Below are 16677 nucleotides of genomic sequence, written 5' to 3'. Positions count from 1 at the left end.
GTCATTTCTTGAAATGTAACTTCCCTTTTGATGATTATGCCTGAAAGGGACGATTCCTTTATTTATATGATTAAATGTATTTTTCTGTTTCTTGAAGCGCTGTTGCACTGAGAAATAATGTCCACGCGGATAGAGACCGGCGTCTCGAATTGGGAGAAATTGTCAATAGAACAAGAGTGAGCTGGTTGGAACGAATCAGAACACCAGAATTACCGAGAACTGGATGCAAGATTTGGAAATAGAAGTCAAAAAAGCTGCTGTTTATACACGGTTTTTGGTTAACAATAAACTCGAAGGCTGGGCAGAGGTGAGAACTCGGAAAGGCGGCAACAAGGTATATAAAAATCTTATTCCTTTGCCGCCATAATGTTACTTGTTCCCCACTGTCAAGAGTTATGTTATATTATAATCCACAGAAAAAATGGAAATGTTCGCTAAATTAAAACTAAACTGGTCCTATAAATTTCATTGTTAATTTCCCACACAGAAGTTCTACAAAACAAACGAATGTGATTTCTTGTAAGTCGTTATAAATTTTATTCTTTGCTTATAGAATACGTATGAATCCACAGCCCAAATAGTTAAACTTTCACCCTGCAAAACTAAATAAAAAACACTTTACTTTCTTTATAATTTGTTGACAATATAGCACAAAGTTTCAACACCACTGACATACCGACGTCTGTCATTTAAAATAAGAATCCTCTAATAGTTTACCTGTCTCATACTCCATTTGTAAAGTGACTGATTTCTCGGATATTTCCAAATTAATTTTCTACGTGCATTTCTATCTTATATAGTCTGATTCACGTGTAAAGCTCCCTGTAACCTCCTTTGGCTATCTTTCAATAACACTAGGATAGCTGTTTTAACGAAAAAGTCACTTCGAACGTAAAATATTACAAAATAAAAGAGTATATTTTATATACCGCATTACTGGGAATGGTATTTCTGTTTACCCGGTCGGAGGAAGCCAGGTTACCAGTTTCTGTTACATTCCTTATTTTGAGTTGATGCTAACTAGGACTCTTTTTTACATCGCCATTCAAGAACAAGAGCTCGATCTAGCTGACCCCCGGCGAGTTCTTTCCAACTTTCGTTTAGTTATGGAACATTTCCTTGAGGTACAATCCCTTCAGCAGACTCGCAGACAATACCCTAACCAAAACCAGTGGGATACATCAAAATTCATTACCAAAATACTTTTACAATCATCAGTTTATTTCAATGACAAATAACATGAAATTAGCCTCTAGGACTTCTGAATACTTCTGCGGTTAAAATATTTTGTTCCTGCAGAAGAAAAAAACTAGGAACAAAACAAGGACAGCTTCATTTAATTTATGATCCAAACATGTTTAACGATTTTAGATAAAAAGTTTTCTTGTTATTTCCATTTCGGAAAATCCGCTGTAGTTGCTAGGATCACATGAGTTTGATACAATTATTACTTCAGGCAAGAAATTAAGACAACTTTTCCTACAAATGCTTTCTAGACACCGTAGCTTTACAAATTTCTATGCTTATAAAATTTAATTGCTCGCTCAGTAGTTTAAGAACATTTACGGCAGTCATTTCAATAAACAGAAACAAAAGAACGTCTTCACAGGGAATGCGTCTGGGTCTCTCACTTGATTTTAACCCTTTCAAAGCTTCCCGACCAAAATCTAATTATAAATTCTGAAGATGTCTGTCTTCTGGGATGTTGCATCATAGAGTCTGGTTGAAACTGGCCGACGTTTCAGAGGTCAATTCTACCAGATTACATGGCATAGAATCCCAGAAAAGTCATCTTCTACTCGTCGCCCGAGAACCTAAAATCTCAACGAAGGAATCAATTACGCTGTAAATTATCCCTTTAATTCTACTTACTGCTGAGAGATATCCGAATATCAGTATCATACGAAACGCGATTAAGAGTTGTACACTAACTACGCACGTTAGGAGTGAACTGGCAGAAAGCGTCCCTAATGCTGGCATGGGGTAAATCTATTTCTGAGAAACAGAAATCAGTGATCCACAAAACCACAATAGTTTGTTTGTAGAATCAAGAGTAGTTTAGAGACATTCGTGACGTTTACCACAGTCTCGATACTTAATGCTCTGCTACTATGTAGGGTTGTCCAATAAAAGAACAAGGCCACTTCATACGAAACTACCAAACTGAGCATTAGTCTATAACCTATTAAACTATTAAGAAACACAAACGTAGCACCAAATAGAACTGGTACGAAAATTCAATGAAAGAGACACAAACTACACAGTACTGATTAGGGATGTTAAATAAAAATGCTTATCAGAAGACTAAACAAAATTTTAAAACAAATAACGCAGATAGTAAACGTGTGATTAAAATAGGAAATTTTAAAAATATCAATAGGCCTTTTAAGGGTTACGTAACAGTGTTGTGTTGGTACTTTAAACAATGAGTTCAGGCAGTTTTACGAGACACTTCGAACACAGAACGCTTATTTTACATAAACATTATGCCACGTAGCCCAGAATATGTTACAAAATTATGAAACATGCAGAGTGAAATAAATAAAAAGTTATATTATAAAATTGTATGAATGAATCCATTAACGTCTGTGACATACCAACATTTTTCAGTTGCCTCGGGTATATTCAATTTAAGGTTACACAATGTAGCGATGGGTTTACCTACTCCCCTCTTTAGGTGACTGGCTTCGTTACAGTGGCAGATACTTTATTGTTTTAGTCTGGTGATTAGCGTATTTGAATATTATTCAAAAGTTCCAATGTATTATCCCAACGGCTAACATAAATTAAAATAAATAGCAATAACAGATCTGGCACTATAATGAAATCCATTCACCTGAAAACAGGATTACAACAAATTGAAGAAAATTCGTGTATTTCAAATCAGACAAAGTACAAAGTTAAAAGATTATTAGTATGATAAATCAACAACTGTCATAGAACATTACAAGAACGCTTCACCTTTGTCACATTTACATTAACAAACGACCCGCCCCCAAAGAGTAAACTTTGACATTTAACACATCACAGCAGTAATGGGCATTTCAAAAAATAAAGCAGTCAAAACTCAGAATTTTTGACTGCAATGTTTTCTTCAAATATTTATTTGTTCCAACATAGTTTCCTGAGGCAAAGTTTACATACCTACCAACATTAATAATTATACTCATCGTCATTAAACACGTTTTCTCGTAAAGTAAAACAGTAAAATACTACCTACTGTGAATGATGTACATCCCTGATTCACTGTCTTAAAAACCACGTTTCAAAAATCAACGAGTAAAAGATGACGACAAAGAAAATAATAAGACAGAAGAGTTTTTGTAGGGAACTACTGGCTGCAAGACCCAGGGCTGCCGGCAATAAAACACTGTCGAGGGAAACCACCGCTGGGCATTAGCAAGCAGGTGTTGGGCGCCTACCAAAACCGCTAAAATGCCGCTCCATTTCACCACTATTACAGAAACAAATAATATTTAACACTAATGCTTACATTCAGAGAACATTTTAACTTGTTACGAAATGATGTCGAAAAGTATGAGGTTGCGTTGTGAAATATTATAACTCTTTAATAACAGTACTGCATTTATATAGCCCAAGATTTATCACGAACAGGTATAACTACTAGCAGTTTGCATCTCACACAGATTCTCTAAACGATGACTATGTTAAAAATTCCATGGCAGCAAATTCATTCTTGAAAAACTTCTAGTCATCACAAGAATAAGGTCCATTATCGAGAATGGGCCCTATTCTGAACCAGATTACTGTAGTTCGCAACCTTGAACCCTGTTTTATTTATTTAATGGTTTTATTTACTCTGCAAATCATACGGACCCCATGAAGATCTTTCATACAGGAAGAGGGGTCTTAAATAATTGCTACGGGGACTGTCGGCCGGGAGGATTTCGACTCTGGGAGGACTTCATGGTAGCAGTAGCTGTTGCTGGCTGCAACATCGACGCACGGTCAGCTAGACCAGTGGTATTCAACCTGGGGTACGCGCACCTCCGACATTTTCGGGCGTACGTAAAATTTAAAAAATATATATTATTTTATGATAAACACTGAATAATCAGGGCCAGATTTAGGGTTAGCCACAGGAGAACCGGACGTAAGGTCATTCGATTTGGGAGCACCATTTCTCTCTCTCTCTCCTTTATGAGATTTTTATCTGGGCGGCTAGTTTTATTTTATTCCACATAGTGTTTTGAAACCTGACTGAACACTATTGGGCGGGATTTAAACATATAATTTTGCTTTACTAAAATACCTTTGTTCCTTTATTAATTTTTATAAGATAGCCAATAATATATTTGTTATTTAACAGCTTGATTCCCCTTTTTCTCATTTAAAACTTATTATTTAATACATTATTTTGGATCTAATTTATTTTAGATGTACATTATATACTACGTATAACTTGAATTATACACCAACAAAGTTGAAGAGAAATTATATCTGGGGGTTCGCGAACAAAAAAGGTTGAATACCACTGAGCTAGACCACGCGTAAGCCGTCATGCACAACCGATAAAGGTTAACACGCTGAGAGAGTAAAATGCAAAGTGCTGAATGTTACAGCAGGTGGTACATATAGTTACAACTAACTAACTAACCCGAAGGTTCATCACCGAATTAACCAAAGCCCTCCACCAAATACAGTTACAACTGTTCCTTTAAATGGTTAAGAAATCAAGTTGGCCCCAATTTGTGACCAGTCTTCTTCTCAATAGCTTGTAATTGTACTGAAGATGTTTTGGCGCTATGGAAGTACGTTAACTTCCAATTAATCAGTTCTCATCATTAGCAATAAATGCAGACGTTCGTCACGCTCCAGCCGTTCTGACTCCTTAGCGGAAAGGCTCCACAGCCGATGTAATGACAAAGAGAATGATCATTGCCTGGGACCGGAATCGAACCCTTAGCCAGTCAAATAACTACACATACAAAATAAATGCACAGACGCCACTACAAATAATAAGTGGCCTAACGAATGAAGACAAGAAAATGTCGTATCATCAAAAGAAGTGCGAAGAACTAAGGACCGTTTTTCAGCCCATAAACTGGCATTATCTCCAAGGCGGGACGTGGTTCTGTTGACAGTACGTTATTAAGGACAGGTGTTGATTGCTACAGCACCCGTATTAGGCCTCGCCAAGACACAGAAGCGAACCGACATGTAACTGATATTCAGTCCAACAAGCAAAGAAGTTCAGCTAAAAAATTACAAACTATCCAAGATAAGTTACAATCCATACGTTTGTAAAAAAAAAAATGGACGCTGTCCAAAATTCCATCAAGCTGTACTTTATTACTAGAGAAACTGCCTCACAAAATTGGTCGGCCTGAGCAAGTACATCAATTAGGCTGTCGAAAGTTCATGTGCTGGTGCTTGTTTACGGCCGGTCCTGTGTTCGATACAAGTTACTCTATAAATCTGTTGTACAGTCTATTCACACAGACCCTATAAGGCAAAGAACACACGTGGTAATACGCTATAAAGAACGTCATTCACCGTCTTAAATATTAGCAGGCATGTATTTCGAAAATATATTTTTATTTTTTCTTTATACGAAACAAGATTCAGTGGGGAGTATTTCTTGCATCATAACATCACACAAATAAAGCTTTACTTTACTAACGGATTCCATAAACTGTATAATAGCATATTTACTTTGGTGTCTGCCCTGAAGATGGAGGCCGTTGTTCTTCCGAAACATTGATATCTACCTACAAGTCCACATGTGATTACAACCCAGAAATCCAACAACGACAAATTCACATCTGTGAAATCATATGAACTTACTGTTACAGCAAATCAATAACATATAATTGTAGGGACAAATAGCATACATCATTCTGGTTAAAAATGCTGAAGGAAAAATCACTTGCGAGACCTAAACGTAGATGGAGAAAAATATTAAAACAGATAAGATATCAAAGGTAATGAGTGTGAGGATTTTCACTGGATTAAAATGACTCAGAAGAGAGTATATCCCGTACAACAGTTGTAATTTTTCATTTAATCAAGTACACGTCTTTGTATAAACAACTTCTTACAATCCCAAGAACGACGTAGCATAGTTGAATTTATAAAGTCAAAATAAAAATAAACTCAAATTGAAAATTCAAAATGTCTTGTTTTGTCAAATCTACTACGGGAATTCACAGAAAGGCGTTTGAGGCAAGCGTTTTCCAAAAATTTCTCGCTTACGCCTAGCACAATTATTGCACCAATGGCACATGTCTTTATTAAACAACTTCTTATTCCGCAGCAGAATTGCAGGCCGAATGCGTTTCTATTTAAGCATATTCTAGATGCAAACGTCGGCCTTTTCTGCAGCAGTCTTTATGGTTATCACCAGGTGCTAGCATATAATTTGTTTGGCGCGATTCCAAATGTTGGCATTCTGCTTTGAAACAGTACAGCATGTACCACAAGGCTTTTAAGCTCCTTTGTTTAACTGAGTTACTATTTGCTCAGAGGCAGTCTTGTAAAGTACTGTGTTATGTTACCATTATTTTCCGTTTAGGTGGCAAACAGACGTGTTCTGGCACATGGGCCACTACCCAACTAGTCGGCGTAAGGCAGTCTCCAGAATTTACAAAATACCTCCTCATTGACAATTTATAATCATTATACGAGGTGCGATCGAAAGGTTTCAAGATTGCGCGTATAAAAACCCGTACACTTATCTCAGGTATTAAATTCATCCATCACCCTCGAAGTAGTTCCCCTGTGAGTGAACACAACGATCCCAGCGCCGCTGCCAAGCCTGGAAGCATCCCTGGAAATCTTTCTTTGTCAGCCTGTCAAGCACCATCTGCGATTCTGCCTGAATCTCTTCTATCGTCTCAAATCTCCTTCCCTTTAGCTGAATTTTCATCTTTGGAAAGAGGAAGAAGTCACACGGAGCTAAATCCGGCGAATAAGGAGGGTGCGGGATGACGGCCATGGTGTTTGAGGCCAAAAACTGCCGAACTTTGAGGGCGGTGTGCGCTGGCGGGTTGTCATGATGCGTCGCATGTGGAGTTCTTCCTTTAGAATCAGCTGACAGGTCCCATAGCCTAGCCCAACAATGTCGCACAAGTCGTTGATGGTACGACGTAGATCTTCGTGAATGGCCTGCCGAATCTTCGTAACATTTTCGGGCGTTGTGCTCGAAGATGGTCGTCCAGAACGCTCGTCATCATCGACAGAGGTTCGGCCATTTTTAAAACGTGAATGCCACACAAAAGTTTGTGCACGACCCATTGCGTACTCCCCAAATGCTTGCTTTAGCATTTCATAGGTTTCCGTAGCCGTTTTGGCGAGTCTTTGGCAAAATTTGATTTGTTCATGAAAATCCGCCATTCCGAAATCGCAGGAGGGTCGGTGTAACGCCCGTAACTAAGAAACAAATGCTAATTCGATAATGCCGGCTGGCACACTGATTCACTATGAATGTAGGCCGCACCCCTTAGCGGCAGAAGCTCGTACTACATCCGGTTCGCCCTCTATTGACACAGTCTTGAAACTTTCCGATCGCACCTCGTACCTCCTCATTGACAATTTATAATCATTATACTATACGCAAGATTAGGTTAGGTTATCTCTGCGGTAAAGACAACGATGTTCTTCTAGGCTGTAATGCCATGCGGACTCATAGGCAGATACCAACGTTTCATGCAAACCTGAGGTATTCATTTAGAAGTCCTAGGCAGACATCTAGTTCTTGCTACAAAGCAAATACGAGTCTCCATTACAAAAATATATTTGTGAATGCTGTTTAAGAAAATAATTCCTGTTCACAAACAAAAACCATAAATACACTCTGCTACAAAAGAAAGACATTGATTTTTAAAGTAGGTGTTACGTGTAGCTACCATAAGGGGAGTTAAAGAGTTAAGAATCTGCTGGTATTGTGATAACCTTTACTTTTAAGTTTTAATTTCTTTCGTAACGTCAAGTTTCTAAGTGCGGCATTTTATATAGATTCCGTGTGAGTAACATAGCAACATCAACACTTGATGTAGACCATCATCACCATCGTAGCCGATTACAGTGACGGACTAAGTAGTGCCCTGAGGGCATAAGACCTCAGACGTCTTGCTCATGACCAAATTATACACCATCATCACCAGCGCTACATCCTTACAATTCGGCGAAACCTTTGTTGCTATGTAGTCATTGAATAACAAGACGGTAATTTATTACCACCAGGAATGTTAAAGCCATTACCAGAGTAACCAAGAAAAAATTTAGGGAATACTAAAAAGGACAAAGAAATAAAGTACAGAGCGGAGGTTTCTAATTCAAACGCGCAAAGAGTAAGCAATATTGATTAAGCTCCTTTTTAACTTCTGAGATGATTACGCTTTCAAAATGACTATCATAGAAAGGGTTAAAATAGACAGGATCATATCATGCAACTCTACACGTCTAGCCATCAAAAATATGAACAGCTTTCACTAAACCCTTCAATTTAGTTCTACAGGATCATTTCTCAACTCGCCAATCAAGCGAGGTGAAGTGATTTTATGTTTACGTTACTCTGAAATTCTTTCGTGCTTTCAGTAGCTTCTTAGCTACATGGTTACTGTTAATAACGGATTCATTATAAACGGACACAAAACTGTCTATAAATTGTCTCACTTATAAACTACGATTACGAACACATCATATAATTAAGTGATGGGTAAATATTTTACGTTCTTAAACATATTTACGTCAAAATAAACTTTTCCAACCATAACAAGTAACTTATCTATATACCACATATATGTATAATAAAGAACACTGATTTTTGCACCCTACTTTGTATTTGGACGGTACTCGGTTCGATTTCCTGAACATGGTAGGTATAGAGATAACACGCAATAACCACTTTCTTTGTTCTGTTATATTCTGTTTCATCTTAATCTTTAAATTTCTTCCTTATCTACGTGTCCTCTACTCGATTCCCTTTTTTATTCTCTCCCTCATGTTCTATTCCTTATTCTCCTTCCCTTTATTTCTTGTCCTTCTTTTTGCCTTTCCATATTTTTTTTGTTATACACGTTTTATTCTTGTATTCCTTTCCGTTTTTCGTCTTAGTGGTCATTTCATGTTTATTCTCCTCCTCCCCTTATCTCCTTGTCCGTCTCTTATTTTTCTTGTTATTTTCTTCAATGTCTTGATCCGCACAATTAGACCTAGGCATTTAGAGTCTAAAAAGAAAACAAAAAAGACGGGGTCATCGAACGGAAGTCGGTGACCCCCATGGGCTCATTTTCCCAAATACTTTGTGTTTGCTAATCCTACGCCACTCGATCAAAATGTCTAAACGCGCATAGCTTTTTGCACAAGTGTGTTACGTCCTTCGCAAAAGTAAACTGCAATTCGTACACAAATAATTGTGACTTCTTCGCATCCACTAATCCTTATCTAGATGGTGGACCGCAATGAAATATGGAAAGAGTAAGTTGCATGTTTGGTCTGTAAAATTAAATGCCTTCTCGGACAGGTTGGAAGTCCGATATAATTAAACACATATTTCATTCAGACAGCTGACCTTGAGAAAATTTCAGTCAAATGCATCCTTTCATTAAGATATATAGCAATTTATATAAATCTGAATAATGATACACGAGTTCCATTAATTTCCTTCCCATAACAGCCACTTACTGCACGGCCTGTCACTATAAAGTCTTAGGGTTAGAATGGGGCCTCTTCGTGAGAGATTTATGACACCAAAAGCAGAACTGATGGAAGTTTCCCGCTTCTCGTTTAATTCGTTCGGTTATTTTGTCCATTTTTAAAATTATTTCAGTCTGTTCTGGATCAAAATTTTATAATCAATTTCCTTAATCTCTTCATAGGTTTTCCTAAATGTAGTTCCCTTTTTAGCGTATATTCAGTTCAACAATGAAGATTTCTGTCTCCATCATCGCCCTGATGATAGAGGCTGCAAGGACCTCTGAAACGTCGGTAAACTTCAAACAGACTACACTCCACAGATCAGGAAAAAATCCCTGCGAGGAGTTCGATATACGCGCATGCGCAAGATATCGCGGTGAGTGACGACCCATCCTAAAAGCATTCGTTCCACAACCACTGAACGAACAACAGACGACAGGCTTTCATGTGTTCAAATGGGTACAGCTTTAAGATTATCCCACAGCGGCACAGTGATTTAATCTAAAATATTATCGCAACACCCACAGAACACATTAGAGATGGACACACTAGGTGGTACTCTTAACTGCTTGATGTTTTCAGTCTGTGTAGTAGAGTAAAACTCTGACGTATCACACTTCCCACCAATAGCAGCCCTCTAGTCCAGCTGATAAGTAACATTCCCCTCGCACAGCACCAGAAACGACTTCCCTCAGCAGGGTTTTTCTCGTGATCTGTGGACAGTACACGGCGCAACATCCCAGAAGACAGTTACCTTCACACTTACCGCCGTTATAACCTGAAATCTCACTAAGATTCTTAGTTAATTTAATGACGCTGTTTTATAGGTCCTACTGTCGAATAAGTTGACGTCATTATGACGGCGTTCCTGGAAAACTTTAAAGTAGACATCATCATAGTTATCATAGTCAGGAAAACCGACAAATATTCCGACAGAATATTTCCAGAACACAAGTCACCAATATGACCTGGTCATTTAAGTTTCAGGAAAGAGGAGGGGGGAGGATTGTGGAAAGGGGGGAGGGGATATACTTCAACCACAAGAATAAGAGCAGGGCATCTAGGGGTCAGACTTAAGTAACTGTTTACATGTGTAATTTGGACTTCCTGCAAAAAATTTTGTACCAGGATATTGTTTCATTAAAGCTGACAGGAAGTTGTAAAAACAACAAAGGAGAGGAAATGGACCATTCATTAAGATTTTAGGACAAGAATTTATTTTAATTATAGATACCACGCAAAAAAAGTTTTAAGCGAAACGTTTCTAACCACAAAAGCGATGGCAGAAACGTAAATACAAAGTTCAAGGCACGTGTTTAGAACTAAAAATCAGGGAGGGGAGGCACGGCCAAACTTTGCTAATTAGAAGACACCGCTTCAACTCGACAGATGGTATTTTCGAGTGCATCCACACAGACTGATATATAAACAATACGTATTTCATTCCAGCCACTGTGTTAACACTCTGTCCAACGGCAAACATGAAAGAAGCAAACAAACGGAGAAAGGAAGACGCTAGACAATTACGACACAAAGATAAATAAGTAAGCACCTATAATGAGATTTCAGGTTCTCACGGCAGCCAGTATGAAGATGGCTGTCTTCTGGGGCATTACGCCGTGTACTCTAGTAGGAGTTGACCGAAGTTTCAAAGGTACTTGCTGCCTCCATCAGCAGATCATCAGGGCCCTGAAGGCTGCCTTCTTAAGCTCCTATACCATTATTCTTGAAGTCAATTTCTATGCTAGCTTTCAGAGAATTCTGCGTTGTTCAAAGAATTTATTATTTATTTAGTGTTCTGTCTGACTACAGGTCCATATGAACAGGATCCTTCCATCCTTTTCTCGGACTGGGACTGGGACCTGTTCATTTACGTTCTTGGCAGATGATCCAGAAGTGGTTTGCCATTGCCTTCTTCTGTGTGTGAATGGAGTAATTGTTGGGATGCCACGGAGAAACCGGGGAAGCCCCCGGAGGAAAGCTCCGTGTTGCCTAGACCACAGCCTTGCCCAACACATGTTATAAATTCGGGCACCGCCGGGAATCGAACCCTTATACTTTCTCAGAATTATTATATATTAAAATCAATGTACAATTTTTATGTCAAGGTTAACATTTAAATAAAAGTGAAAATTTTACACTGACTTACTACAGGTAACAGACCGTATCATGGCGAGTTTCTCCACCTCAACCCCCCCCCCCCCCCTCTTCAAAACCATGAGGGTAGGCCGGCACTAAATCGGTTGTTTATTTTTAGTATCTGTCAAACAAATGGTAAATCTTAACAGTGTGCTGGAGCATGCGGGCTGCTGGCTGCGTCTGAAACTACAGGCGGCACTTGTTTTAAGATCACCACAAAGATTGGTTGTTCAATTTACAACTTTATGACCTACTTCTGATATTATCTTTACTTCGACTTGTTTCTTATACGGCAATATGCCATTTTTTCTTTCTAAAATTCCGAAGGAAACTACTTAAAAGCGCTCGAATGTGGGAATATTTAAAGAGTTTAAAAGGTAAAAGGACATATGTCACTTTACGTACACTCCACTGGGAATCGTGATGTGGGGTATAAACAGCCTCCTACTGTGGCTCTCCCACGGGGGCAAAACGGCAAAATCTGGGGCTAACCACTCATTTCTATATATACTTCCACTCCCTATACGTCTGCATGGTATAGTGCTTAATTAAGCACCTGGGACTTTACCTTACAAACCGTGTAAATGCTGTTATGATAATGAACTGAAGGATTCATATTTCGCAGATATGAGCTTCACGAAGGGTGTGTTAGACTGAAGTAAAACCAAATATAATATTCTGGATATCCATTAGTGTATATACACAATGCAAAATTTAATACAAATCGGTCGAGCAGTTTCTAAGTTGAAACATGTGAATGTTCATGCTGAACAACTCGTCCAAAGAAAATCTGGAGTTGTTCCATTTTTCTTCTTAGTTTTCAATATCTAAATCTACAGACAAAGTCCCATGAGGGCTGTACAAGTGTTTAAAGACCAGCGACTCAGAATGGAAAATCATTATAAAAATTTTCCCCTTATTTTTCGATTACTGTTTAAGTCACCAGAAACACTGCTAGCTTTAAGTATTCCAATTATCTGCACGTTTTATTGTACACTTAGGTCTTTTGGTAAACGACGTTTGGTATATATTTTCCCAATCATACGACTGAATCGGACTTGTCACATAAGACGCACATAAAATATGTGCCTCTATGGGAGTCCTAACAAGTAGCATCTTTCTTCCGTCAGCTACCACAAATACAGAGGATGATAAGATGACGGCTGGAGGGCTGACATGTTCGACAGTGCGGGAGGTCCGCTGTTTGCCATCCTCTCACCCTACTCTTAGAAGATCCATTATTTTAAAGTTGGAACTGTCTAGATTCCAAAAGATCTTGGGGGAAAAAAGGCATGGCATGGGATTGAAGAACTGATATTAAGACAAAGAGTGTGGCCTGTCAGCAAATTGCGAACCAATGATTCGCTTGCAACTAGTGCTCATTAAACCAGCGACAGTGTTTCTACGAAAATTTCTCTACTCGTGGAAAAAGCCACGACTCTTCGACTATGTACGTATAATAAGCATCGTCGCTTACCTACCCGCATAAGGACCACCGCCAACATACGGGTCTCAGCATCCACATCACCAAAACACATCATTACATTCTCAAGTACTACTCTGCAGCTGGACACGAGAAGTGAATTCTACATATTTTCCAATTCAATTAGTGGGCAAGAACCTCTCGTCACAACGTTTCAAGCTCTGGATTCAGTGCCTTAGCAATAAACTGAGGGGCAATAGTATTTCTTAGTTTACGTGCCAAAAGGTGTTCTATTTCTTTAAAAAGCTATTTTTTATTGTACAATGACTTGTACATATGAGCGATGGTCTTATCCATTAGGTTTCAAAGTAGCTGGAGACCTAAACACAATGGCAAAGCTCGCTTACTCCCCAACTAATTAAAACAGACTCCTCAAAACCATTCAAAAGCCGATGCTTAGATGATAAGCCAACGTTAGGTGTGAGGATCGGACACTTCAGTTCCAGAAAAAAAAACTAAACATTTTACGTCATGCTGCTTTTGTTTGACGTAAAATCGTTGAGAGGTGAAATGAAAGTATAACAGTTTTTAACTCCATTTCTTTCTTGTTTCTTTCATTTTGTGTTCTCTCTCTTCGACATCACAAAAAAAAAACTGCTATGCCCTGTGTTATCAGCACAATTTATCGCTTGTGTTTTAAAGTTAGAAACATCCCTAAAGGCTTCTTAGCGATGAAAATCTCATTTAAACTTTTACGATCACGGGGCGACGCTAGGAATTATGAAAAAAAGTGTTAACTATAAAGTCAAGTTACTTTATTTTAGAAGCAAATTGCTTGCTTCGGGGGCAATGAATTTCGTTTATTTGTTTCTCAAATGTAATGGAAGACCTGGCAGTAATTGGCGGGCAGTGTCACTGAGCGCCCTGACAGCTATTCTAAGAATCATCCTCTTGCCACAGGGCGCGTTCATATTACCTGGCCTTTAGGCCTGATACAGTCCCTGAGACTTGCTTGTTGTAAATTTTTACATGCTGTTATATTCAGTCATTTGACAGTCTACACCCTCACGCCCAATTTCCTTTACATCCGTTTCAATATATCGTCCCATCTATGATAAGGTCTATCAAGTGTCTTTCCTCTTTGTTATATCAGCTTGAAAACGTTTTTGAACCGTTTATTTAGTGTTCCTAAGTTACTCGAAAAATCTAAAAAGCGACAGAAGAGGGTTTAATGGTTCTGGAATCACTGCTAACTTTTAACCAGTTTTTGAGCTATTACCTTGTCCTGACAAAAAGCATAAATTTTCGGTCTTATAGTTTCAAGCGTGTGCCACGGTGGTCTAGCGGTTAGAACGCTGGCCTTGTAATCCTGGGGGGGTCTCGGGTTGGATTCCCGGCGGTGCCCGAATTTATAACTTGTGTTGGGCAAGGCCGTGGTCTAGGCAACAAGGAGTTTTCCTCCGGGGGCTTCCCCGGTTTCTCCGTGGCATCCCAACAATTACTCCATTCACACACAGAAGAAGGCAATGGCAAACCACTTCTGGATCATCTGCGAAGAACGAATATGAACAGGTCCCAGTCCGAGAAAGGATGGAAGGATCCTGTTCATATGGACCTGTCGTCAGACAGGGAAAAAAGAGAGAGAGAGAGAAAGAAAGAAGTTTCAAGCAAGGAACTGCTTGCAATATAACGTGTTGAGAACAGTGGCTGACTTTAAAGGAATTAAACATTTAAAACTGTCAGCAACTGAAACCAGCATTTTCCTTAGCAGTCGGAATCCATTGCTAATATAAAGATTAACGTCCTAACTTAACTACTTTAATCAATGGCGGATATTCAATAAAGGACTTAGGAGGTACCACTGATACAAATCCTTCGCGTGGAAGTTTGTCTGGAATCTGTTCCAGCGGAACGGACGACGCTCGGAATTTCATTTTTTAGATTTTCATTCTTTGATTTCAAGGAATTAGATCCTGTTACTAGTCTGAAGTCTAATAAATGGCATCGAATTTGACCCAATACAACTCTGAGAATCACTTTTTCCTTCCGTAGACATGGGCGGCTCGCGGTCGCTGAATCAAAGCACATAATTCCGATATCAAGGTACATAGGTACAATTCCAAAAATTTGAAACGAGATACGATGGCTACTCTACAGTCTATAATTCACGCTGATTGCAATTTATAAAACCTATCAGTTCAGCCTTTATTTTATGGGTAAATTGAATAATCGAATTCGTATAAAAGTTTGAAGAAATAAGTAGGCTACACATGATTTGTGAGAACTTTTCGAGGATTCTTTTTCTTTACCAAAATTTCGGGACTCATGTCACCTTAACCTGACACAGTCGAATTTACTCTTTTGAAACATATTTCCCTCAAAACGTCTTAATGTCTTCTTTACAACTCTGCCCCTGCTGAAATAGAAACAAAAACAAAAATTTCGTTGGAAAACTGGGCTTCTGAAAGATTATTCGTGGAAGATTGAAGTTTTTTTGTTACGTCATATTTACATATTTTACCATACATATCACCTTCATGGATTACGTACCGTCGAATGTTTACATTTTGGTCCAACTGCAACTTGGGTAAATAACTTTGTGAGAATCGGAAGTTGGTAGGACTGAAGTCGCGGTCAATATTGTATCTACGAGAATGTTCGACTGATTCTGCAGGTGAAAGTGACAGACAGACAATGTAGTGTGCAGTAATGGGTCATTTCTTAATAATCAGGAAATATTCTCACCTTCAGCTCCTTTTTGCACTAAATCCATTCGAATCGATTTATATGGTGGGAGACAGATTCATACACTTGCTGTCTGCGAAATACATTGACAATATACGCGCTACTGAAGGTCAGAACCTGTCAGAGGTCGCACAGACTCCTCTCTGTCAAGGAAGAGTTTGTCTTTTTATATACGACCCTACGAGCTCCCTTTTCATTTTCTCGGAAGTCGGGTGTCCTGTGACTTGACATTCTCCTTTCTAGTACAGAATAGCGGTAAATATTTAAATTTATAGCCTTGTAACATAGACATTTGTCACATAAATTATGATTCGAAGATAAGAAACCTTTAAACGCTTAAAAGAATGAATGTTTTGGGGAGATCGTACGGTGAAGTGAAAGATGTCACCGCTAACCTAACCTAAACTAGTAACAAAACAGCTTATGATCAAAACTGAAGATAAATAAGACTGTCTTCTGTGACGGTGCGCCACGTAGTATGATCGACGTTTCACAGGTACTTACTACCTCCATCATCAGGGCGATCCTTCTAAAGAAAGTCCTATCTCCGCAGAGTTATTTACATTGGAGTCTGTCCACTGCCTGTGTTATATTTTGTATGCAAAGTATATCATATATATCTACTACACGAGACAGTGTGTATATAATTTTATGAGCTGTGGCGGTGATGTACATCTGCACGAAATATGCGTCAGAAAGTGGACAGTGCC

General features: G+C 38.7%; 1 protein-coding gene across 3 annotated transcripts in view; it reads right to left on the bottom strand.

The window, feature by feature from the left end:
• The window catches only part of LOC110834387 (uncharacterized), a 148822-nt gene that overhangs the window by 99581 nt on the left and 32564 nt on the right, over positions 1-16677 (bottom strand). The window contains exon 4 of one of the 3 annotated variants that reach the window (XM_022073490.2): positions 2976-3454. The exons of the other annotated variants lie outside the window; for them this stretch is intronic. Within the exon in view, the coding sequence (XP_021929182.1) occupies positions 3273-3454 (182 nt within the window). The 3' untranslated portion in view covers positions 2976-3272. Of the gene's footprint in view, positions 1-2975; positions 3455-16677 lie in introns of those variants that run through there. 3 annotated transcript variants of the gene reach the window in all.

The sequence above is a fragment of the Zootermopsis nevadensis genome, unplaced genomic scaffold (assembly GCF_977971745.1).
Source record: "Zootermopsis nevadensis isolate Lab colony 2312 unplaced genomic scaffold, Znev_1.0 Znev_ptg000030l, whole genome shotgun sequence".
Classification (NCBI taxonomy): Eukaryota; Metazoa; Arthropoda; class Insecta; order Blattodea; family Termopsidae; genus Zootermopsis; species Zootermopsis nevadensis.
Note: the sequence above shows the minus strand (reverse complement) of the source record. Positions and strands in the feature narration are given on the sequence as shown.